General features: G+C 37.7%; 1 protein-coding gene across 2 annotated transcripts in view; it reads right to left on the bottom strand.

Annotated features, from left to right (window-relative positions):
- The window catches only part of LOC150098729 (complement factor H-like), a 601,741-nt gene that overhangs the window by 370,639 nt on the left and 205,356 nt on the right, over positions 1-25,746 (bottom strand). For both annotated transcript variants that reach the window (XM_090405340.1, XM_090405339.1), the window contains exon 9: positions 2,642-2,821. In XM_090405340.1, coding sequence (XP_090261466.1) covers positions 2,642-2,821 — 180 coding nt within the window. The remainder of the gene's footprint in view (positions 1-2,641; positions 2,822-25,746) is intronic.

Raw genomic sequence — 25,746 nt, forward strand, 5'->3', positions numbered from 1 at the left:
TCCTACTTGTATATTGGAATCATGTCTTCTACCAATGATTTAGTTGATAGTATTTCCACTGATGAGACCACAATAAATGTTTAAACTGGTCTGAGAAGTGACTAATCCCATAATGCATGGCAATATACATATCTAAAAGGTAGTTCCTGTGTATTATGGAATACCAGTGCAATCTGATGTGAAGTCATTTGTCTCCATATACAAATAACACATTGTAAAGTTACTTCATGTATTCACTTGGGTAAAAGATAATAATAATAATTATTATTATTATTAAGTAACACTTCCAGCAAGTCCAAGAACACATCGTGGGAGGGCACTCTAACTCAACCTTGCTAAATACATCTCACCCTCTCCATTGCTTCTTAATTCTCTTACTATGACACTACCATTGTCAATTGCCCATCATCACCACCAACAGTATTTTTTTGTCTGTAAATTGCACGTGTTCTGTAGGCTGATTTGTCTGTATGCAGGATGAAAAACTCAAGTTTCCAGAGGAAAAAACCCTGCTACTTCCATATGAAATCAGCTAACTCACCTTCAATTGAAAAAGCCCATATAAGGATTCTCCTTAGGAGATCAAAGAGTGCAATGCTCCACTGTTCTTCCTTTCTTTATCGTTAAGTACATCAAGTTTCCAGCTGTCATGAGCCATTTCTGATCAGGCATTAAAGATAAGGTAATATGTAACTTCCTACAGAAGCCAAGAGAAGACAAGGTCTCTCTCTTTACTTATAACAGTAAAATCACCAACTGTTTTAGGCTGTAATCCATTTCTTAAATTAAACAAGAATTAGTAGACTGGAGAGAGTTAGGATACAGAAATAGGATGATAACAGCAGTATTCTCTGTGGTTATAAACATGGGTTTGTTAAAAGAGAGATCATGATCACTAACTTTCTTATGTACTATAACAAGGTGACAAATACATTAGACAGGGGAGATGCATATACGTTGGTGTACTTAGATTTTGCAAAGGCTTTTGATAGACTGCCACACAAGTTCTTAAATAAATTGAAACAGATGGGATTGGATAATAGACTTCTTACCTGGATCAGTGACTGGCTGTTGGATTAGTATCAGAAAGTTGTATATGAGGGTGCAGTGTCCCAAAAGAGAAAGGTTACTAGTGGTGTGCACAGGGGTCAGTTTTGGGGCCATTGTTATTTAATTTGGATGTTAATGATATTGGGATAGGTTTAACTAATGATATGCAGCTGTTTGCAGATGATGCAAAACTGTTGAGAAAAATACAGAGTCAAGCAGATGTTATGGCCTTACAAAAGGACTTTAATAGATTGCATAAATGGGCAGGTAAGTGGAACTATCAGTTCAATGTTGAAAAGTGTAAGTTTGTGATTTGGTAAGCAACGATGGGATGCAAAGTATACACTTGGTGGGGAAACTTTAACGGAAGTTGAGGATATGAGAGATCTAGGAGTGATGGTGGACATGGACCTGAAATTCAGGGGCCACATTGCACAAGTTGTGAAGACATCATATTGGATAATGACGATGTGTGAGGACATGTAGAAATAGTGAGGTTATGATGCCATTGTATAAGGCCTTGATTAGGCTTCATATGGATTATTTGTCCAAATTTGGTTGCTGGGTTTTCATGGTGATGAGGATATGTTGGGGACGGTAAAGCAAAGATTCACAATGGTGGTCAGTAGTCTTTGGAATGTGGAGTATGATAACAGATTGAGACAATGTAAGTTGCAGAGCCTCATGAATAGGAGGAAGGGGGGGGGGGATATGATTGAAATATATAAGCTGGTCAGGGGTTGTTATCATGTTGACATGGAAGAAAATTTTTCATAGAATGGAAGATGGGGGTAGAACAAGAGGCCATTGTTGGAAACTGTGTAAGAAGGATGTGAGCAGAGAAGTGAGGAGTAGATTCTTTGCATGGAGAGTGGTCGGTGAGTAGAATGCATTGCCTGAGTGTGTTGTGAATGTAGACACATTGAATCAGTTTAAGGCACAGTTGGATGAGCATTGTGTGCAATATTGTGTAATTCCTACAATGAGTCTCTGACTCCATGGAAGTCAGATAATAATAATAATAATAATAATAATAATAATAATTAAGATGAAAAGCCAAACGGCTATTTTTTTCTGGCGAGGTTCATAAGTTAAGGGATAAAAATCCCTTATTGTTTTTCAGTCAGTAAGCGAAACTGAGAGATCGAAAACTACGATCTGTAACGTTTCATGCCGACGAACTGTCGGCGTATCCAAGCGTAAGTGACCACTTGGTAGTGCCACCTCAAAAAAGGTTGAAACCGGTCTGGGTAGTGACCTCTCCTCATAATGTAAAACAGTACTACATCTTCTAAGAGCTGTGTGTTTTACATTATGAGAAAATATCAAGAACAGTGAGGGATCTTGCTCCACCTTTGCAACGAGTTGCCATGGTGTGGCACTACCAAGTGGTCACTTACGCTTGGATACGCCGACAGTTCGTCGGCATGAAACGTTACAGATCGTAGTTTTCGATCTCAGTTTCGCGTACTGGCTGAAAAACAATAAGGGATTTTTATCCCCTTAAAATAATAATAATTAGTGGACAAAAAAGAAAACACAAAACGACATCACATTTATAAAATATATATAGAAACAAATATACTCTTACCAGGTTTACAGGGTGGATGTGATATATTCCACTGACCATCTCTACAAACAATTTGGTTTCTTCTGAAGGAGAGCTCAAAACCTTCTTTACAACCAATATGAATAAATTCACCATCTGTATAAACCTTCCTTTCACCCACCTGAATTCCACTAAAAGTTAAGTGATCTGTAAAGCAACGAGCTGCAATAAAATATTAAATTATCTGTGTTAAAATTTTAGGATTTTACCATAAATAGGTAAACAGGTCAGACATTAGATCATACATCAGTAACATGTCTTAGTAAATGCATACAAAAAAAAACTTTATATATATATATAGGTCTCTGTACTTGGGATATTATTATTTAATTTTAATTTGTTTATTAATGATTATAGGAATTGGCTGAGGGGAAACATTCAGTTGTTTGCAAGATGCAAAATTAGGTAGAGCAATAGTCAATAATGATGAAATAGTCAATATATATATATATAGATGAAATAGTCAATATATATATATATATATATATATATATATATATATATATATATATATATATATATATATATATATATGCGTTTGATAGGATACCATATAAATGCGTTTGATAGGATACCATATGGAATCCTGATATATAAATTACATCAAATGGGTATGGATATTAAGCTAGTGATGTCGATTAGAGATTGGTGGAAAGATACCAGATAGTAGTTTATACAGGTGCACAGTCCTGTAGAAGGCCTGTGACTAGTGGAATGGGCCACTACTATTTAATTTGTTTATTAATGATATAGGAAATGATATCGAGGGGAAATATTCAAGTTGTTTGCAGATGATGCAATATTAGGTAGAGCAATAGTCAATAATGATGATGTTGATTTTACAGGATGATTTAAATAGACTGGAAGTAAGGGCAAAGAAGAGTAGATGCCAATTAAATGAGTTGTTATTAAGATGTTAGTGAATTTGGAGGGGCTGGGATGCAGAAATGGGTTGATAATTTCAATATTCTTTATGATAGTCAGCATGGGTTTATTAGGTAGAGGTCAAACTTTAGTAATCTGCTTACATATTACAAGTGACAAATTGACTAGATAAAGGAAATGCATATAAAATATACTTGGCTTTTTCCAAGGCCTTTGATAAACTGCCATGACAAGCTGGTAGCTAAATTGAAACAGATAGGATTAGATAACACACTAGTGAGTTGGATAGCTGACTGGCTATCAGATAGATATCAGCATGTTGTGTATAGAGGAATGGTATTCCAAAAAAAGAGAAAGGAGTACCACAGGATCTGTTAAATTTAAGACCATTATTGTTTAGCTCATACATTAATGATGACGATGGGACTGGCTTATTTGCAGATGTGCAACTGTTTGCCAGTAATGTAAAGTTAGGAAGAACTGCAAAAAGTAGAGCAGATGTCAAAAGTCAAGATTAGTACAGTATATATACCATTAATGGAGAAATTTTGAAGAAGGTGGAAGCGATGACAGTGTCAGATTGGTAACCAATACAGAAGATATGGTTTAAGTATTCAGTGAGCAACTGGTCAGAGTACATCATCCTCATGAAGGCAACATTATGAGAAGCATTGAAGTAATTGAAGTTTAGGGGATTACATTACTAAAATTGTAAGAACATTACAATGAATGACAGCAATAATGAGGAGAACAGTGACATGCAGAAGCAAAAAGATTATGGTTCAATTTTATATAAGGCATTCATCATGCCATATATGAACTACTGTGTGCAATGGTTTCCTGGTTTTCATGGGGATGCAAATGTATTGGAGAAGATCTGGAAAACATTTGGTAAGTCAATGTCACATTTATGGAAGGTCAGATATAAGGAGAGAGATTGAGGGAATGCAACTTGCAGAGCCTTGTGAATAGGAGGGAAGGAGATATGATTGAGACATATAAGTATGTGAGAGATCATTGCCATATTAATGTGGAAGAGATTTTTTATAGAGTAGAGGAAGAGAAGAATAGAATAAGAGGTCTTACCCAGAAACTGTATACAAAAGGTATAAGAAGGGGATTGAAAAGCAGGTTCTTTGCATGGAGTGATTGGTGAGTGAACTGCATTGCCTAATTAGTGCAGAAATTGCGAATAGGTTTAAAACATGATTAATTGATCATTTTGCATGAGAGAGTATGGACCTAATGCAATAGATCCTTGGACTTCATGGAGGTGAGATGTTAATAATAATAATAAGAAGAAGAAAGGTGACCAGCAAGCTCATAAACAGCACAAGAGTCAGGCAAGAAAAGTGACCACATGTAAGGAAAGCAAAATCAGATTATGAGAAAAAATTAGCTGAGTAAGTCAAAGGAAATCTCAAAGAGTTCTTTCATTATGTGGCAAGTAAGAAGAAGAATGACTATAGAAGATTAACCTTAATAAGTGATGATGGTGACGAGGTCAAAGAAGCAAATAAAACAGTTGAGTTACTGAGTTACCACTTAGCAAGAGTCACTTCACAATGACTTCTGAAACACTCCCCTAACCTTAAAAAGTATGGATGCATTCATCTGCTACCAAAAATTTTGAAGATAAGTCATCTTAAGATTAACTTCAACACAACAAATGAAAAAAGTTCTTTTATACAACTAATATTAGAAGGAGCAAAATTAGGACTTGCAGCCTTTTTTCCATTATAATTTGAATTGTTTCTGTGTGGATTATAGCAAGTGGAGTCCGGCAAAATATAAGCTAATTAATAAATATCTTTTTATGATTTATTGGTATTTGTGTTGTAATATAATTTTAAAAAAAGATGAATAATATTAAACACATATGCGTAATTGCTATGATACTGTTTAACACTTCACTAAGGCATTTGATAGGATACCACATGAAAGGCTAAATTAAAGTTACCATGAAATTACATGCTTCTTTGATCCTTTATCCAAGTGTAAGCAAACACGGTTTGTGCATGAAGTATCATCATTACTACTTGTATATGGAGGCTAATTATTTCACATTTTCTATAATGCAAAGAACATATCCTTTTGGATGTACATAATGCTATGCATTATGGGAAGGAATATTTATTATTACATGTATAATTATTATTATTACCCCAAGACCTCATGGAATCAAACACTCATCTGGGAGGTCCTTTTATCACACACACATCTCATCATACCGTGTCTTAAACACACTCAAACTCCTTGCAGACACCACACTCTCAGGCAAGGCATTCCAATCATTCACAACTCTGCACGAAAAAAACCTGCTTCTCACTCCCCTACTCACACCCTCTTTATACAGTTTCCAGGAATGATCTCTGGTTCTCCCCTGATCTCCCACTATTCTCTGTGAACTTCTCCACCATTGATCTTATTACAACCCCCTTACCAACTTGTAGGTCTCTATCATATCTCCCCTCTTCCTCCTCTCCACCAGACTCTGCAAATTACATCTTCTCAATCTTTCCTCATACTCAACATTCCAGAGGTCAGAAACTACCTTAGTCAGTTGCCTTTGGACCCTTTCCAACATCTCTTCATCTTTCTGAAAACCCGGTGACCAAATCTGGGCACAATAGTCCATGTGTGGCCTAATCAAAGCCTTATACAATGGAATCTCCCTACTTCTACACGTCAGTGTCCTCCGCATCATTCCCAGAAGTCTTTGTGTTGTCTTCACAATTTTGGCGATGTGTCCCCTAAATTTTAGATCCCTATCCACTATCACCCCCAGATCTCTTATTTCCTCTACCTCCAACAATATATTCTCACCAAGCATAAATTCTGCATCCCATCTTTGTTTTCCAAATTTTAAAACATGGAACTCACATCCCTATTTCCATGCCCAATCACTCAATTTATTCAAGTCTTCTTGCAAGGCCACAACATCTTCACTACTCTTTATGGTTCGTCCCAACTTTGCAACATCTGCAAACAACTGAATATCTCCATCCAAATCTTCGCCAATATCATTAATATACAAGTTAAACAGTAATGGCCCTAAAACAGACCTCTGAGGCACTCCACTAGTGACTTTCCTTTTCCTGGATATTGCACCCCCATACACAACTTGTTGATACCTATCAGATAGCCAGTCTCCAATCCAATGCACTAATCTAATATCCAACCCCATCTGCTCTAGTTTGACTGTCAACTAATCATGAGGTACTCTATCAAAAGCCTTTGCAAAATCCAAGTATATTACTATGTATCCTTCTATGTAAAAAAACATTCCATGTATAATGCTATGCATTATGGGAAGAGCCACTGTCCAGACTGGTTTCGACCTTTATTGATGTCTCATCAGAAACAGTTTCCTACACATGAAAGGCTTTGCAAAACTGGAGGATATGGAATTGGAATATAAACAATTGACTTTGATTGATAAGTGAGTAGCTGACATGCAGACAGGTATCAGAAAGTGTATATGGTGAAATGGGAGGGGCAAATTTATTAGATTTAAGGTGGCCAATGGTGTAACTCAGGGATGAGTTCTTGAACCACGGTTGTTCCATCTATATATTAATGATACTGGGAAGAACCTGAACAGGAGATGTTCATTTGTTTGCTGATGATACAAAGCAGGGAAATTTAGGAATGATACTAGTATATAGCACTTACAGAATGATATGAATAATTTGGAACTTGGTAAATAATAATGGCTGTTGATTCACAGTTAGTAAGTTTACAGAGTAATACCCTTTAGCATAAGGAGATTTCCAATTCCATATTATATTGATAAGATTATGTCATGAGGCTAGGATCTCAAAGGTCACATAGCAAAAATTAGAGGATTAGTTAATGAGAGACTACATAAAGTTTGTTATCTTTCCCATGTAAAATACATAAGGGAAATGAACCATGCTGCCTTGTTGAATTTGTGAGTAAATTGTTAAAACAAGACCTCCTCTTAGCAAAATTTATAGATCAGGGTTCTCATCAGTTATCTAATACCCTTTTTGTAACTCTCTTCTCCCATTTGGGAAGGAGAACAATTTTATTATACCATGCTTCTACTTTTTTGGGATTCTGTTGAAAAGCAGTAGTTAAAGAAAACTATCAACAATGCATAATTCTCTTAAATGTTCCCTTAAAACAGGAGACAAGAATAATATGTCTTCATATTCTTCCTCTGTACAATATCACATTCAACAGAATGACTTAGCCTGATGAATTGCTCACTGAATATTTTAAATACACTCCCTGTAGCAGTTACCTGACTATCTACGATTTGCACAACTAATATTTGTTTCAAGTTTCTTCTACTGACCCCTGATTAGACAAATACTGCACTACTTATGAGCAGTGCTGCTTAGCAAATTATAATAATAATGATTATAATTATTATTATTACTGAGTCTCTCCTGATGAGCCGGTGACTTCATGGTAGTCACGGAGTCACAAGACTCATTTCTGGAGACCGATTTTAAGTGACACAAAGTCTTTCATACCATTAATTAAACCCATTCACCATCCTATCAGGCAATGCATCTCATGAACCACCCATCCTTCACGCAAAATAGCCCCTTTTCACTTTCTTACTCAACATTTCTTTTTATAACTTCCAAGGATGGCCCTTACACCTCCTGATTGTTTACTATATGAAAAATCTTCCCGGTGTCAATCCTGTAAATCCCTTTCAACAGTTTAAATATCTCAATCATATCACTCCTTCATAGCAAAAGTGCAGTTAGCTAATGAGGCCTAAAAAATTACCAGGAGTACTTTTTGATGTGAGCCCAGTGAATGAAAGAATAATCACAGAAACATATCAACTGGTGAAAACAGTAGAATGGTAAAAGCTGCAGAGGTTATAGTTAAGATATTAAACTTAGATATCAAATCAGGCAGTGAATATGATATCATATAGAGTTTTTGTACAGTAGGATGGACTACTGGTTAGTCAACAGGAGATATATGAGGAGTAAACCTGATGTTAATAATGCTATAGGCCTTGATATATATATATATATATATATATATATATATATATATATATATATATATATATATATATGATAATCATTCTTTTACTTAGTTGTTGTGATACATTTTTAAAGCATAGATTCAATGACTAAAAACCGCGATAACTTATAAAGATTTTAATGAGAATATACTGCTAGTTTCGGCTTATAACAGCCTTCCTCAGGTATTCTTAAAGGAAAAGAATATATATATATATATATATATGTATATTAGGGTTACCAAGTAATTTTATATAAACTTGGTTATTTTACTTTTAATCCCAAGTAAGCAAACAGTTAAGTTTGTGCCTGAAACGTAGTTCAAGTCTAAAGGTGGTGCAACACCAGGGCAACTCATTGTAAAGGTGGGTTAAGTTCTGATCACTATTCTATATATATATATATATATATTTGGGTTACCAAGTAATTTTATATTATTATTATTACCCAAGACCTCATGGAGTCAAAGACTCATCTGGGAGGTCCTTTTATCACACACACATCTCATCATACCGTGTCTTAAACACACTCAAACTGCTTGCAGACACCACACTCTCAGGCAAGGCATTCCAATCATTCACAACTCTACAGGAAAAAATCTGCCTCTCACTCCCCTACTCACACCCTCTTTATACAGTTTCCAGAGATGACCTCTGGTTCTCCGCTGATCTCCCACTATTCTCTGTAGAACTTCTCCACCATTGATCTTATAACAACCCCTTACCAACTTGTAGGTCTCTACCATATCTCCCCTCTTCCTTCTCTCCACCAGACTGCAAATTATATCTTCTCAATCTCTCCTCATAATCAACATTCCAGAGGTCAGAAATTACCTTAGTCGTTCACCTTTGGACCCTTTCCAACATCTCTTCATCCTTCTGAAAACCCGGTGACCAAATCTGGGCACAATAGTCCATGTGTGGCCTAATCAAAGCCCTATACAATGGAACAAGAATCTCCCTATTTCTACACGTCAGTGTCTTCCGCATCATTCCCAGAAGTCTTTGTGTTGTCTTCACAATTTTGGCGATGTGTCCCCTAAATTTTAGATCCTTATCCACTATCACCCCCAGAACTCTTATTTCCTCTACCTCCAACAATATATTCTCACCAAGCATAAATTCTGCATCCCTTCTTTGTTTTCCAAATTTTAAAACCTTACATTTTGCAACATTGAACTCACATCCCTATTTCCGTGCCCAATCACTCAATTTATTCAAGTCTTCTTGCAAGGCCACAACATCATCACTACTCTTTATGGTTCGTTGCAACTTTGCATCATCTGCAAACAACTGAATATCTTCATCCAAATCTTCACCAATATCATTAATATACATGTTAAATAGTAATGGCCCTAAAACAGACCCCTGAGGCACTCCACTGGTGACTTTCCTTTTCCTGGATATCGCACTCCCATAAACAACTTGTTGATACCTATCAGATAGCCAGTCTCCAATCCAATGCACTAATCTAATATCCAACCCCATCTGCTCTAGTTTGACTGTCAACTTATCATGAGGTACTCTATCAAAAGCTTTTGCGAAATCCAAGTATATTACTGTGTATCCTTCTCCTCTGTCCAAGGAAGCAGTCACTTTATTGTAATAAGTAAGTAGATTACTAAAACATGACCTCCCTTTAGCAAATCGATGCTGTCCATTAAAGATTATACCATTGTTGTCAACCCAAATCTAAATCCTAGTTCTCACAAGCTTCTCCAACAACTGAACCACAACACCTGACACAGAGATAGGCCTATAGTTGGATGCTTGAGTTCGATCACCTCCTTTATGAAGTGGCACAATCTTGCCCTCCTTCCACTCTTTAGGAACTTGACCAAGTGCAAGACTTGTATTAAAAAAATATGTCAAGCCAGGTGTCAACTTTCTGGCACATTCCTTCAGAATACGCGGTGATATATTATCAAGTCTCACAGCCTTATTTACATCTAGTTTACTCAACTCCCCAAACATCTCTTGCTCACTTACAGTCGGTCTCTCCTCCCCATCATCAACTGCTCTCAATCTTTCCATGAAGTCACATTCACAAGATTGAAAGATCTTTATGAACTGCTCATTAAGTATCTCCACCACACATTCTGCAGCATCTGTCTTTATACCATTTCCTCCAATCAATGTCATCCTTCCATAATTATTCTTTCTTTTGCTGGCTACATATCGAAAGAACTCCCTAGGATTCTTTTTGGCTTCATTAGCTAACTGCTGTTCATACCTCTCTTTAGCTACTCTCACCAACCAAGTCAGCCTCCTTGCCAGGTCTTTGTAGACCTCATGAAATTGGTTACTTCCACTTCTCTTATGCTGTCTCCACAATGCCCTTTTTCTCTGTATCGCATACTTAATCTCTTTATTCATCCATCTCACACCTACCTTATTTAATCTACTCACCACACCTTGGAATACATTTAGACATTGTATCTACTAAATAGTTTTTGAAAATCCCCCAAGCTGCATTGATCTCTTTTCCAGCTAACTCCTCATTCCATGCTACACCTGCAAGCTGTCTGCTGAGCTCTTCATAATCACCCCTTCTTGTAGTTCCACATTACCCTTGTTTCATAGGGGGTCCTTTAACTGCTGGCAACCACCCAGGTAATCACCTCATGGTCACTTTCACCAATTGGTGGATGATTTGACACCTCATTTACAATTACATCCTCTGATGAGATGACCAAATCCAAAACCCTTAATCCTCGTGTGCCCTCTGTTACATACTGTCTGAGGTAGTTATCCCTCAAAAACTCATTTTCTTTACTTCCAGTTGCTATCTCATCATTCCAGGCTATATTGCCATAATTAAAATCACCCATAATGATCACGCTTTTCTTATTTGCTTGGCTTATTTGACTATACATTTCACTATCACCACCATCCACATTACCAGGTCTATAACAACATCCCACCAAGTATCTGATTCTATTTACCTCTATCTCACGCCATACTGCCTTAAAACCACTGGCCCTATATCCCTCTTGCATCTCTACCTTGTATGGACATAATGCTTTCTCTATCATCAATAGCACTCCCCCTCCCTTTTTACCCCTTCTATCCTCACGAAACATATCACACCCTTCCATCTCTATTATTGTCAGGATGTCGTCCTCATCTAACCATGTCTCACTTATTCCGACAATCTTTAAGTGAACAGATGCAATTAGTGCAACCATTTCATCTGCCTTGTTTCTTATACTTCTAGCAATGGTATACAAACACGTAACCTAATATATATATTAGAGTTACCGAGTAATTTTATAAGCTTGGTTATTTAACTCCTAATCCCAAGTATGCAAATAATTAAGTTTGCATACTTGGGATTAGGATTTTATTTTTGTATTTTGTATATTAGGGTTACCAAGTAATTTTATAAGCTTGGTTATTTAACTCCTAATCCCAATTCTAGTAGTAAGACTTATACGTTGGTTAGACATAACTGGTAATTAATTTCCGGAATTAACATTGAAAAAATTAACAAATGAAGTATATTAATTAAAGATAACTTTAATGAATCACTTCTATATTTCGGCAATGTCACATTGCCATCTTCAGGAACATAAAGATATGGTATGTGCACTAAGGAACTAACAAAGCAAATGAGGAAGAAAGTAATGAACTAATTTCGTTCCTAAAGTCCTAATGGTGCCCTCTTGCGGGTTAATCTGGTAGTCTTGGCTGTTGGGCTGAAGTTCTCATAATGAAAGTCTCCCAAATTTGGGACAGTTTCATGCACCCAAATTTGTTGAGGTTAGGAACGTTTTTAGAACTGCTGAAGATTCTTTGAATAATCTTTCGTATTTATACTTGTTGCGATGGATTATTTTTGTTTTCTTCCAACGAATTTTATGGTGGGTATCTAAGGCATGGTCTGCCAACTCAGAGCGACTGTACTGGTGAAACCGGATGTAGTCTTGGTGTTCTGAAATCCTGATATTTGTTGTTCTGCCTGTTTGGCCAAAGTAGGACAATTTGCAGCTGCAAAGGACCTGGTATACACCAAGTAGGTCTAGGTGAAGTGGTTGGTCTTTGGTAGAGCGGATAAGGGATGCCAACTTTTTATATGGTCTGTAACAGGAAGTAAGGTCATATTTTTTGAGGATATTGGTTATTTTTTCAGAGGTGCCCTGGATGTAGGGGATAGTGATAGACTTGGTGTAGTCTTTATTGTGGATGGGGGGGAGTGGGGTTGTGGTTTACAGGTTTTAGTATTTTTTGGATTTTTTTGGGGTTATAGCCATTGGCTAAGAAAGTGTTGAGGATGTGGTTTAGTTCCATAGTCAGGGCCTTTTCATCTGAGCAGATTAATTTTGCCCTGTTATATAGTGTTTTTATCACCCCATATTGTTGTGAGGGGGGGGGGATTGTTGGTGAATGTATCTACCAGTGTGGGTGGGTTTTCTGTAAACAGAGAAAACCAAAGATCCATCAAGCTGGCGGGTGATTAAAGTGTCTAGGAAGGGGAGGGTGTTGTTTTCCTCTTTTTCTAAGGTGAACTGGATTCTGGGATGTTGGTTGTTTAAGTGTGTTAGGAAGGAGTGGAGTGTGTCTGAGCCATGTGGCCAAATAGCAAACACATCATCCACATAACGAAGCCAAATAGTGGGTTTTTGTGGGGCGGAGTTTAAGGCTTTCTCTTCAAATGTCTCCATAAAGAAATTGGCCAAGGGTGGGGAAAGTGGTGAACCCATGGCTGTCCCCTCTATCTGTTTGTAGAACTTTCCTTGCCAAACGAAATAGCCTGAGTTCATTGTGAACTGAAATAGGGCTGAGATATCGGGAGGAAACTTAGCTTGGATGAGCTCAAGGGTTTCTTTGAGTGGGACATTAGTGAATAGGGAGGAGACGTCAAAACTGACCATTATGTCAGTGTGTTGGAGTGTGAGGCTTTCTATACTGGCTTTAAAGTGGGCCGAGTTTTTTATGTGTGATGGTGTGTTGCCAGTGTAGTGTGTGAGCGTTTTAGCTAAATGTTTGGCTAATTTATATGTGGGGGAATCAATGCCATCCACTATGGGACGCAATGGCACATTTTGTTTATGTATTTTTGGGAGTCCATATAATCGGGGGGGTTTAGAGTTATAAGGTTTAAGTTTGTTGGTGACTTCCACAGGCCAAGAAGTGACTTTCTTAAGGAGTCTGTGGATAGTTCTAATCTGAGAGCTGGTCGGATTATATTCAATGGGGAGGTAAGTAGTATGGTCTCGTATTAAAGAATTTAGCTTACCTTTGTAGTCTTTTTGATTGAGTACCACAGTGGCGCTTCCCTTATCAGCTTTGGTGATTACTATTTTTTTGTTGTTTTTTAATTCTTGTAGGGCTGTATATTCGTTTTTGGATAAGTTGGATTTTGGAGGTTTGGCTTTAGTGAGAACACCGACTACATCCAGTCTCATGTTGTTGGCGATATGGTTAGGCAGGTTGTGAATTCCACGCTCTATTTGGATCATGATTTCTTCAGCAGGTATCCTTTTTGGAGCTAGGGCGAAATTGTGACCACGTGAAAGTGCGGTGAGTGCTTCAGGCTTTAAAACTGCCGACGAGAGGTTGACTACTGTGTTAAGTGGTGGCTGGGTTGCAGAAGTAGAAGTCTTTGTCAGGTTTTCGTATTTTTTCAGGTGCCGACTACGTATTTTTTTGAATTCCTTTCTTGCCGATGTGCATGAGATGTCATGAAGTATAGACCATAGATCAAGGCCGAGTGTGTTAGAAAGCTCTTCCTCTAGCGCCCGTAAGGTTTTGTTTTCGTCGGCAAGGAGAACGCGCGTCGCGGTAATTTGTTCTCTTTAATACGAGAACTACAAAGGTAATAAGACTACAAAGGTAAGCTAAATTCTTTAATACGAGACCGTACTACTTACCTCCCCATTGAATATAATCCGACCAGCTCTCAGATTAGAACTATCCACAGACTCCTTAAGAAAGTCACTTCTTGGCCTGTGGAAGTCACCAACAAACTTAAACCTTATAACTCTAGAACCCCCCGATTATATGGACTCCCAAAAATACATAAACAAAATGTGCCATTGCGTCCCATAGTGGATGGCATTGATTCCCCCACATATAAATTAGCCAAACATTTAGCTAAAACGCTCACACACTACACTGGCAACACACCATCACACATAAAAAACTCGGCCCACTTTAAAGCCAGTATAGAAAACCTCACACTCCAACACACTGACATAATGGTCAGTTTTGACGTCTCCTCCCTATTCACTAATGTCCCACTCAAAGAAACCCTTGAGCTCATCCAAGCCAAGTTTCCTCCAGATATCTCAGCCCTATTTCAGTTCACAATGAACTCAGGCTATTTCGTTTGGCAAGGAAAGTTCTACGAACAGATAGAGGGGACAGCCATGGGTTCACCACTTTCCCCACCCTTGGCCAATTTCTTTATGGAGACATTTGAAGAGAAAGCCTTAAACTCCGCCCCACAAAAACCCACTATTTGGCTTCGTTATGTGGATGATGTGTTTGCTATTTGACCACATGGCTCAGACACACTCCATTCCTTCCTAACACACTTAAACAACCAACATCCCAGAATCCAGTTCACCTTAGAAAAAAAGGAAAACAACACCCTCCCCTTCCTAGACACTTTAATCACCCGCCAGCTTGATGGATCTTTGGTTTTCTCTGTTTACAGAAAACCCACCCACACTGGCAGATACATTCACCAGCAATCCGACCCCCCCACCCCCCTCACAACAATATGGGGTGATAAAAACACTATATAACAGGGCAAAATTAATCTGCTCAGATGACAAGGCCCTGACTATGGAACTAAACCACATCCTCAACACTTTCTTAGCCAATGGCTATACCCAAAAAAATCCAAAAAATACTAAAACCTGTAAACCACAACCCCCCTCCCCCCATCCACAATAAAGACTACACCAAGTCTATCACTATCCCCTACATCCAGGGCACCTCTGAAAAAATAACCAATATCCTCAAAAAATATGACCTTACTTCCTGTTACAGACCATATAAAAAGTTGGCATCCCTTATCCGCTCTACCAAAGACCAACCACTTCACCTAGACCTACCTGGTGTATACCAGGTCCCTTGCAGCTGCAAATTGTCCAACTTTGGCCAAACAGGCAGAACAACAAATATCAGGATTTCAGAACACCAAGACTACATCCGGTTTCACCAGTACAGCCGCTCTGGGTTGGCAGACCATGCCTTAGATACCCACCATAAAATTCGTTGGAAGAAAACAAAAATAATCCATCGCAGCAAGTATAAATACGAAAGATTATTCAAAGAATTTTCAGCAGCTCTAAAAAACGTTCCTAACCTCAACAAATTTGGGTGCATGAAACTGCCCCAAATTTGGGAGACTTTCATTATGAGAACTTCAGCCCAACTGCCAAGACTACCAGATTAGCCCGCAAGAGGGCACCATTAGGACTTTAGGAACAAAATTAGTTCATTACTTTCTTCCTCATTTGCTTTGTTAGTTCCTTAGTTCACATACCATATCTTTATGTTCCTGAAGATGGCAATGTGACATTGCCGAAATATAGAAGTGATTCATTAAAGTTATCTTTAATTAATATACTTCATATGCGTTGTTAATTCCATAAATTAATTACCTAATCCCAAGTATGCAAATAATTAAGTTTGCGCCCGAAACATAGTTCAAGTCTAAAGATGGTACAACACCAGGGCAACTCATTGTAAAGGTGGGTAAAGCTCTGAACACTATTCTTAGTATTTTCCCATAATGTAAAGCACATCTCACTAAAAGATGTATACTGCAATACATTCTGGGTGATTACTTGGTAACCCTAATATACAGTATCCCCAAGTTAAAAAATTTATTACATCTATATCTCCTCCAGAGATTCTTATTAAAAATAAAAACACCTTGCAGCAACTTCTATAGGTAAAGTTGATAAGGCTCTGTATTACTAAAACCTTGGCATTTAGGGTCTAGGTACTCACTGAGGAGACCTCAAAAAAGGTTGAAACCGGTCTGGGTAGTGACCCCACCCATAATGTATTGCAGTATACATCTTTTAGTGAGATGTGCTTTACATTATGGGAAAATACTAAGAATAGTGATCAGAGCTTTACCCACCTTTACAATGAGTTGCCCTGGTGTTGTACCAAGCTTATAAAATTACTTGGTAACCCTAATATACAGTATCCCCAAGTTAAAAAATTTATTACACACACACACATATATATATATATTTTTATGAAGAATTAAATGACTAGAACCGAGATTTATGTCAAAAGGTTTTAATATAAAAACACTACTAGATGTTTTTATATTAAAACAGCTAGTAACAGCCTTCTTCAGGTGACATTATAAAAGAAAGAAAAAAAGAAAAAACACTAAATATTGAAGGTTAAAAGACTATGAACAACATAGACAGTCTCTATACATAATTAGCATGAAAACGTTGTAATTGTATTTAAAGCTGTTCTTTCGTTTGTTGCATTGTTGGGAGAGTGCGTGCTTGCAGCATCACGTGAACGCCAGTACATGATTACAGCTGAATGACTATCTGTGATGTTGTAGCTCAAGTTATTATTTAGATGAACAGGATTGAACATGATTTCTCTAGATATAATATATATATATATATATCACTGCATGTTTTGAGAAAATTTTCCAGGATGTTAACAACAGCTGTTATGTCCCTTTTAAACATAAGTCTTATAGAGCCAAGTTCCAAAGAAATAGAAAGAGGGCAAAATTGCTCTGCTTCATAAAGGAGGGGAAAAGACTTGGGCTCAAATTATAGGCCAATCTATGTCTGGAATTGTTGTTAAACAGATGAACAAGTTAGTGAGGACCAACCAGCAGAACCAGTTTGACAATAGCATCATTCTCATTGATGGTCAGAATGAATTTGCTAAAGAACGATTCTATTTTAGCAATCTTCTTACTTGTTATAATACAATGACAAATGCATTGGACAAGGAAGATGCACATGCAATGGTATATTTTGATTTTGCAAAGGCTTTTCTTTGATTGCTACATGATAAACTGTTAATTAAACTGGAATGGATAATACTGTGTTGGATTGGAGACTAGTTCTATTATAGGTGTCAACATGGAGGAGCTATATCCAAGAAGAGGAAAAATCACTTGTGGTGTATCCAAAAGGTCTGTTTTTTGACCACTACTATTTAATTTGTATATTAATTATTATTATTATTATTATTATTATTATTATTATTAACACTGGACCTATAAGGAGTCTAAAGACTCAAATGGAGCAAACAACGTTACACACAAAACTCATCGAACTGTGCTTCATAAAGGAGGGGAAAAGATAATTGTTAGTCAGACAATACATTCCACTGACTAACCACTCTCCATGCAAAGAACCTATTCCTTATGCCCTGCTCACACACTTCTTTTACCACTTCCAGGTATGTCCCCTTGTTCTACCTCCTTCCTCCATTCTATGAAAAATTCTTCCACATTAACGTGATACAACACCAACTTAAATGTCTCAATCATATTCCCTCTCTTCCTCCTATTCACAAGGCTTTGCAAACTACATTCCCTCAATCTGTCCTCATATCCCACATCCTAAAGGCGAGTTACAACCTTGGTCAGTCTTCTCTGTATCCTTTCTTCCCTGTATCCTTTCCAACATATCCTCATCACCATGAAAACCAGAGGACCAAATCTGTGCACAATATGCAATATGAGGCCTGAACAAGGCCTTATACAATGGAACCAGAACCTCTTTATTTCTACAAGTTAAGGTCCTCTGCATCATTGCCATAATATGATGAGATGTTTTACAACTTGTGAAAAGTGACCTCTGAACTGCAGATCCTTGTCCACTGCTACTCTAAGGTCTCTTACTCCTCAACTTCCTCTGAAATTTCTCCACCAAGTGTATACTTTGCATCCCATTGTTGCATGCCAAATTTGAGAACCTTACACTTGGCAACATTGAATTAACAGTTCTATACTGTTGCCCACTCATACAATCTATTCAAGTTTTCCTGAAGGCCACAACATCTGTTTGATTTCTCATCACTCTTTCCAGTTTTGCATCATCTACAAACAGTTGTCTATCACCAGTTAAAACTATCCTAATGTTATTAACATACGAATTAAATAACAATGGTCTGAAAATTGACTCTTACACCACTAGTGACTTTCCTTTTTTTGAGATCGTGACCCCACCATAAACAACTTGCTAATACCTATCCAATAGCCATTCACCTATCCAACTCATTACTCTAGCATCCAATTCCATCTGCTTCAGTTCAGTAACCAACTTGTGGTATGGTAATCTATCAAAAGCCTTTGCAAAATCTAAGTATACCACTTATACGTATCCCCCTTGTCCAATACATTCATTATCTTGTTATAGTACATAAGCAAGTTTATAAAACATGGCCTCCCTTGCCGGCAAAGGTTGGTCGATTGGTAGAGCCTCTGCTACTAATGGCTCAGTTAAGTAAGTTTGAGCGTGGTTAATAGTTGGAAGGGGATCAATCGTTCGATGCTGTTGGCACACTCTCCCTCGATGAGTCTTTGGACTCCCTGGAGGTGTGAAATAATAATTTAACAAACTGACAAGTACAAAGAATACCACTGTTATCAACCTAATTTTGTACCCTATATCTCATCAACCTCTCCAATACCTTAACTAAAATTCCAGATATACATATCGTCCTATACTTTGTTGACAGTATTAAGAAGGGTTTGAATAAGGACATGCAGTTGTTTGCAGACAATGCAAACTTGGCAAGAACTATGAGGTGGAGAGCAGATGTGGCTTTGCGAGAGGATTTGAAGAGATTGGGTAAATTAGTAAGTGTGTGGGGTCACCAGTTCAGGATGAGAAGTAGAGTATACAATTGGTGGGATATCCTAGAGGAAGTGGAGGTAATGAGAGATCTGAAAGTGATGGTGATAGAACCTAAAATTTCAAGGACACATTGCTATGAGGACAATGCAGTAGATTATTGGAATGATCTGGAGGATACTGAGATATATCAGTAAGGATGCTATGATTCTATTTACAAGGCTCTGATCAGGCCACATTTTTAATTACTGTGCAAAGATTTAATTACTGTGAAAGGGATGAAGAGATATTGGAAATGGTCCAGAAATGATTGACTAGGATGGTTTTGGAATGCTGGAATGCTGAGTATGTTAAGATAGACTGATGAAATGAAATTTGCAGAGAAAAAAGGAGTAAAGGGGTAGGGAATATGATTAAAACAAGTAAGCTGGTAAGGGGTTATTACCAGATTAATGTGGATTAGGCTTTTCATAGAATGGGAGGGATGGGAGAGCAGGATGCCACCCCTCCCTGAAAGTTGTATAAATAGCTGTAAGTAGCAGGGGAAGAAGGTTTTTTTGCATGAAAAGTTGTAGGTGATTGGAATACACCGAACGCATGATGGGTGCAGAGACATTGAAGGTTATATTATGCCTCTATGGAGTGATTTAATTCCATGAATGAAGGTTTGATAAAAGGTAAGCAGAATACTGAAAACAAGAGTACTCTTCATCAATCCATAATGATCTTTAGAGATAATATTATCCTCATCTTCACAATTTTGTATATAATCACTCACTAATTTCTCCAAAACCTAAACAACTATAAGGAATACAATTGGTTTATAGCAGTGTTTTTCAACCTTCTTTCATGTGGGCCCCATTTTTTAATATTAGCTTTTGTGGCACCCCCCCCCCTTACAATTCTTGTGTTGAGACACTGACAAAACCCATAAAATTTAGCAAAACAAAAAAACTAGAAATAATAAATATGTCATCGAATCTTTCAAAAATTGTATAGATCTGGCATCACTGCATGGACCATTGAATCATATCGGCCTTTCGGAAACATTCACAATTTTATCACAGGAATGTTTTTGTGAGTATAAATAAGGCTTGAAATGAAAAGATGTGACTAGCACTGCAACGGCAGCCAACAGTGAGAAGTCGATGGTCAGCATTATTTTACTCCTATTCACAATAACTGTGATACATGGTATAAAAACAATCTTTTCTAGTGTAGAAAAATGGATAAATTTTTAATTGGACATAAGAGGGCATTGACAACTGTGGAGCATTGACATCAACAAATTCAGGTTTACACAATATCACTCTGAAAGTAAAATCAAGAAAGTATGCAGCAGAATATTTAGATTTCAAGTTTTACAAAGACTGAAGTAAATGATGAAGAAAGGCCACTGTGTGTTATTTGTTCAAAAATTTTGGTGGCTGATAGCATGAAACTGAATAAACTTAAAAGACATTTGGAAACACTTCATACGAAGTATGTTAACAAATCTCGAGAGATCTTTGCTGCAAAACTAAAATGTTTCGAAAAGCAAAAATCTAGCATTAAAAAAACTTTGTCTGTAAATGAAAAAAAAAAAAAGCTTTATTAGCTTCTTACAAAGTTGCATATAAAATAGCTAGGTACAAAAAGCTCCAACTATTGGAGTATTGGAGGAACTATGCTTGGAGAAAGTTTTATTAAATAACTACAGTGCATATCTCTATCAAATGATATTGTTGCTCAGCGAATCGTAATATATGTGAAGATATGCAGCAACAACTTTTTTCGAAGCCTTGTGACCAATTATTCTCAATTCAGCTTGACGAGGCAACAAATAGCAACAAGGCATTTAATTGATTATGTTCAATTCTGAGATGGATTACACAGGCCTGCGAATAGTAAAAAAATTCCATCACCCAACAATTTTACCCAATTTCTAATTTTATCATTTTTATTAGTAGTATTTGGATTTAAATTCAGTGCATTTGTATTTATTTTCATTATCCTTTATTTACAGCTAATTAGTTGTATAAATGCTTTTTTGAAGTGCCTTTTTATGGTAAATAAAGAAATTTCCACGAAACTTCTCATTCTTAAGATAAGAGTGGAAGGGAGGAATGCAGATAAAAGTGCAGATTTAAACGACTTGGTCAGAGATTTGGATCTTCCTAAGGAATCTGCAGACTGCTGGGCTGGAGATTAAACGAAAAGAATTTGTTAGCCCCTGGCACTTCTTTCTCATGGTTTAGATATAGAGAAAGAGATTTACTTCCTTACTTTTCAGAGGAAGATGAATTAGTTTACTGTAGTGATATTCCCGAACTGATAAGCAAATTCAATGTAAAATATGAAGTCATCGATTGGAGGTTGTTTATCGATTCCTCAAAAAGAAGCCTCAAAGCTGTGCTTCTCCATAATTATAATGAGTATGCTTCACTATTAGTAGCACATTTCATGCATTTGAAAGAATGATATGAAAATTTAACCTTCATTCTCAGCAAACTTAAGTACAATGATCATTTATGGACAGTCCGCAGTGATCTTAAAGTCATATCTATGATTTTGGGACAACAAAGAGGATACACCAAATACCTGTGCATTTTGTGCGAGCGGGACAGCCGAGATCAAGAGCACATTGGATCAAGAAGGAATGGCCAGAAAGAGTAACATTACAACCTGGGAGTAAAAGTGTTTTACACCAAACATTGGTTGCTTGGGAAAAAAATCCTTTTACCCCTGCTTCAAGCTGAGATTGATGAAGCAATTTGTCAAGGCTTTGTTGAAAGAAGGAGAGTGTTTTAAATACATCTGTGCAAAATTTCCAAGATTATCTACAGCAAAATTGAAAGAAGGTATTTTTATCAGTCTGGACATCAGATAACTTATGAAGAATAAACTGTTTGAAGAAAAAATGGCAAATGTTGAAAAAGAAGCATCGAAAGCTTTGAAAGTGGTGGTGACCAAATTTTTAGGAAATCACAAATACCTCAACTATAAAATGATTGTGTAAGACATGTTACAAAAATTCAAGGATTTGGGATGCTCCATGAGCTTAAAAGTGCAATTTCTCAATTCTCATTTAAACTACTTTCCTGAGAATCTGGGAGCTGTCAGTGAAGACAAGGAGAGCGATTCCACCAAGACATCAAGGAGATGGAAAGAAGGTATAAGGGCAGGTGGAATGTCAACATCATGACGAACTATTGCTGGATGTCGCATAGAGACGATCCGGGAAATGATTTTCACAGAAAAAGTTCAAAAAAAAGCTTTGAAAGAAAAGGAAAAAGACACCACAATGAAATATAAAGTATGTACTAAAGTATGTATTAAAGATTAATCTTTAATTACTTTAATTTAAAAAAAAAATTCCAATTTTGGCTAGCTGGTGAAAGCACGTGCTGTCGGAGAGCTCCTGAGAGATTTGTGATTTTTGTTGATTTATTAATGGGGGGAGTAGATATACAGTCCTTAGGGAGGCAGTTGAATGTAAGAATGAATATAGTATGCCAGAGCAAATAAAGACAACAAATCAGAGTGGGATAGTTAATATAAGGCATCAAGGTAAGTCTGGGGCTAATGGGGGTCTTAAATTCATGTACACTAATACTAGGAGTATTAGGAACAAGAAGGAAGAGTTTTTGGTCATGGTTGGCACTTCCAGACCACAGGTTATTGGTATTAGTGAAACATGGCTGACTGTAGATGATATAACTAGTGGGATTGAATGTGATGGGTATAGTGTGTTCAGGAATGACAGAGAAAATAAAATGGGAGGAGGAGTATTGTTGATGATAGCTGATGAGCTACAGCCAAGGAGAATAGAAGTTGAATTGCAGGATAGAGAAAAGAGCACATTTGAGGCCATTTGGTGTGAGATTGTGGCTAGCAGAACTAAATATACAATTGGGTGCTGCTATACACCAGGTGATGGAAAAGATGGTAGTGACAGTATGCACAAGCAAATAGAAGAAATAAGTGGAAGGAGGGTGATTATTATGGGAGATTTCAACTATGGTCGCATTGATTACAGTGAGGAGAGGACACACGGAAGGAAGGAACTGGATTTTATGCGGTTATTAAGGGATAACTATCTGCGACAGCATGTAATGGAAAATACTAGGGGTCAGAGAGTGCTTGACCTAGTAATTACATCTGAGGATTTGGATGTAACAAATATGACCACATTGCCACCAATCGGTGAGAGTGATCATAGGGTCTTAACTTGGGAGGTGGCTAAAGGTGTAGAATTTTCAATTAAGACAGGGTACATGTGGAATTATCGGGCTGGAAAGTATGACAAGCTTAGGAGTTTGATTGGTTCAGTGCCATGGCATGTACAACTGCAAGGACTAGAAGTTGATAGTGCATGGGAGGTAGTTAAGAAGTGCTTGCATGAAGCAATGGCTGACTGTATACCTAGAGTCCGAATAATAAATCAAGTAGGGGTTAAATGGATGAATAACACCATTAAGCTTGAGCTGCAAAAAAAGAAACAACTATGGAGGGAATTTAAGGAGAAGGGTGACCGGCAGGCACATGAACGGTATAAAGCGCAGGTCAGAAGAGTGACGAGTGTGGTAAGAAAAGCAAAAAAGGATTACGAAAGAACATTGGCCATGCAGGCTAAAGAGAATCCTAAACAGTTTTTTAGATATGTAGCAAGTAAAAGGAAAAATGTACATGGCAGATTGATTTTAAAGAATGCCGATGGTAGGGAGGTAACTGAATCAGTAGAGATAGTTGAGTTACTGAGTGAGCACTTTGCAAGAGTATATCATCCAGGTGGTGACATTGCAGAAACGAATAAACCAGTAGATTATACGGGAATTGTGGTGAATGAAGTGGAGGTGAGTAGTCTCTTGCATAACCTCAATGTCAATACATCTGTGGGATTGGATGGTATACCAGCTTGTGTTGTACGAGAAGCAGCTAAAGAATTGTCAGTACCCTTGACCATTTTGTTTAATTTGAGTCTCGGGTCTGGGTTAGTCCCGAGCGGATGGAAAGAGGGGAAAATAGTTCCACTGCATAGAGGTGGTTCCAAGACTGCTGTTGTAAATTACCGACCGATTAGCATATCAGGAATCATTGTCAAGGTCTTAGAGAAATTAGTCAAGAAAAGAATACAGGATTGGATAGATGAAAATGGGATATTGTATGGGGGACAACATGGTTTTGTGAAGGGTAGATCATGCCTCAGTAACTTGCTCACGTTTTATAACACAGTGACGGCTGAACTGGATAGGGGTAATGGATTTACAGTGATACTACTTGACCTTGCCAAGGCCTTTGATAGGATACCATATGGAACCCTAATCAGTAAACTGGAGCAGATGGGGATAGATATAGGGTTGGTGAGATGGATAGGAGGGTGGTTGAAGGAGAGATACCAGAGAGTGATTTATTCAGGAGTGGAGTCTAAAAGACGTCTTGTGACTAGTGGAGTGCCGCAGGGCTCTGTTCTTGGACCACTGTTTTTCAATTTGTTCATCAATGATATTGGAAAGGATTTGAGAGGAAGTGTTCACTTGTTTGCTGATGATGCAAAGTTGGGTAGAGCAATTGTGAGTGCACAGGATGCCAGAATTTTACAGGATGATTTGGATAGTTTGGAGGACTGGGCTAGGAAAAATGGATGTCAATTTAATGTGGCAAAGTGTAAGGTTATGCACTTTAGGGTGAAAAGAATAGCAGCAGTATATCGCATTGGTGGAACCATACTCCAGGAGATTGATGAGGCCAGGGATTTGGGAGTGTTGGTGGATAGGGAGTTGAAGTTTAGGGGGCACATTGCAAAAGTGACTAAAACTGCTCACCAAATCACTTGGCTTCTGAAAAATACTTTAACATGCAGAGACAAACAAGTTGTTGTTCCTCTGTATCGAGCCTTGATAAGACCCCATCTGGACTTCTGTGCCCAGTTATGGGCACCAGGGCTTCTTCGTGATGGGGAGGAAGTGGAGCAGGTCCAGAGACGAGTGACCAAGATGATAGCAGGTCTGTGGAATGAACCTTATGAGAATAGGTTGAAGATTTGTGGGTTGCAGAAATTGGACGATAGGCGAAGGAGGGGTGATATGATTGAGACATTCAAATTACTGAAGGGTTTTTATAAGATTGATCCAGAAGATATTTTTGAAAATATGACTGGTGGTGGGAGGACTAGGGGCCATGCATGGAAGCTGGGCAAGAGCGTGGTTGACAAGCGTGTTAGAGCTAGGTTTTTTACTTGGAGAGTGGTGAATGAGTGGAATAAGCTGCCAGAGTCTGTTGTGGGTGCTACGACCGTGAATGAGTTCAAGGCAAGGTATGATAGATACAGTATGAATGTTGAATAGTTGTTCTTGACATGATGCTAGGGCCTCACTCGATGAGTCTGTCGCCTC

This window comes from Typopeltis vanoorti, chromosome 15, assembly GCF_054136105.1.
Source record: "Typopeltis vanoorti isolate ZY-2024b chromosome 15, IOZ_Tvanoo_1.0, whole genome shotgun sequence".
In the NCBI taxonomy this organism is placed as follows: Eukaryota; Metazoa; Arthropoda; class Arachnida; order Uropygi; family Thelyphonidae; genus Typopeltis; species Typopeltis vanoorti.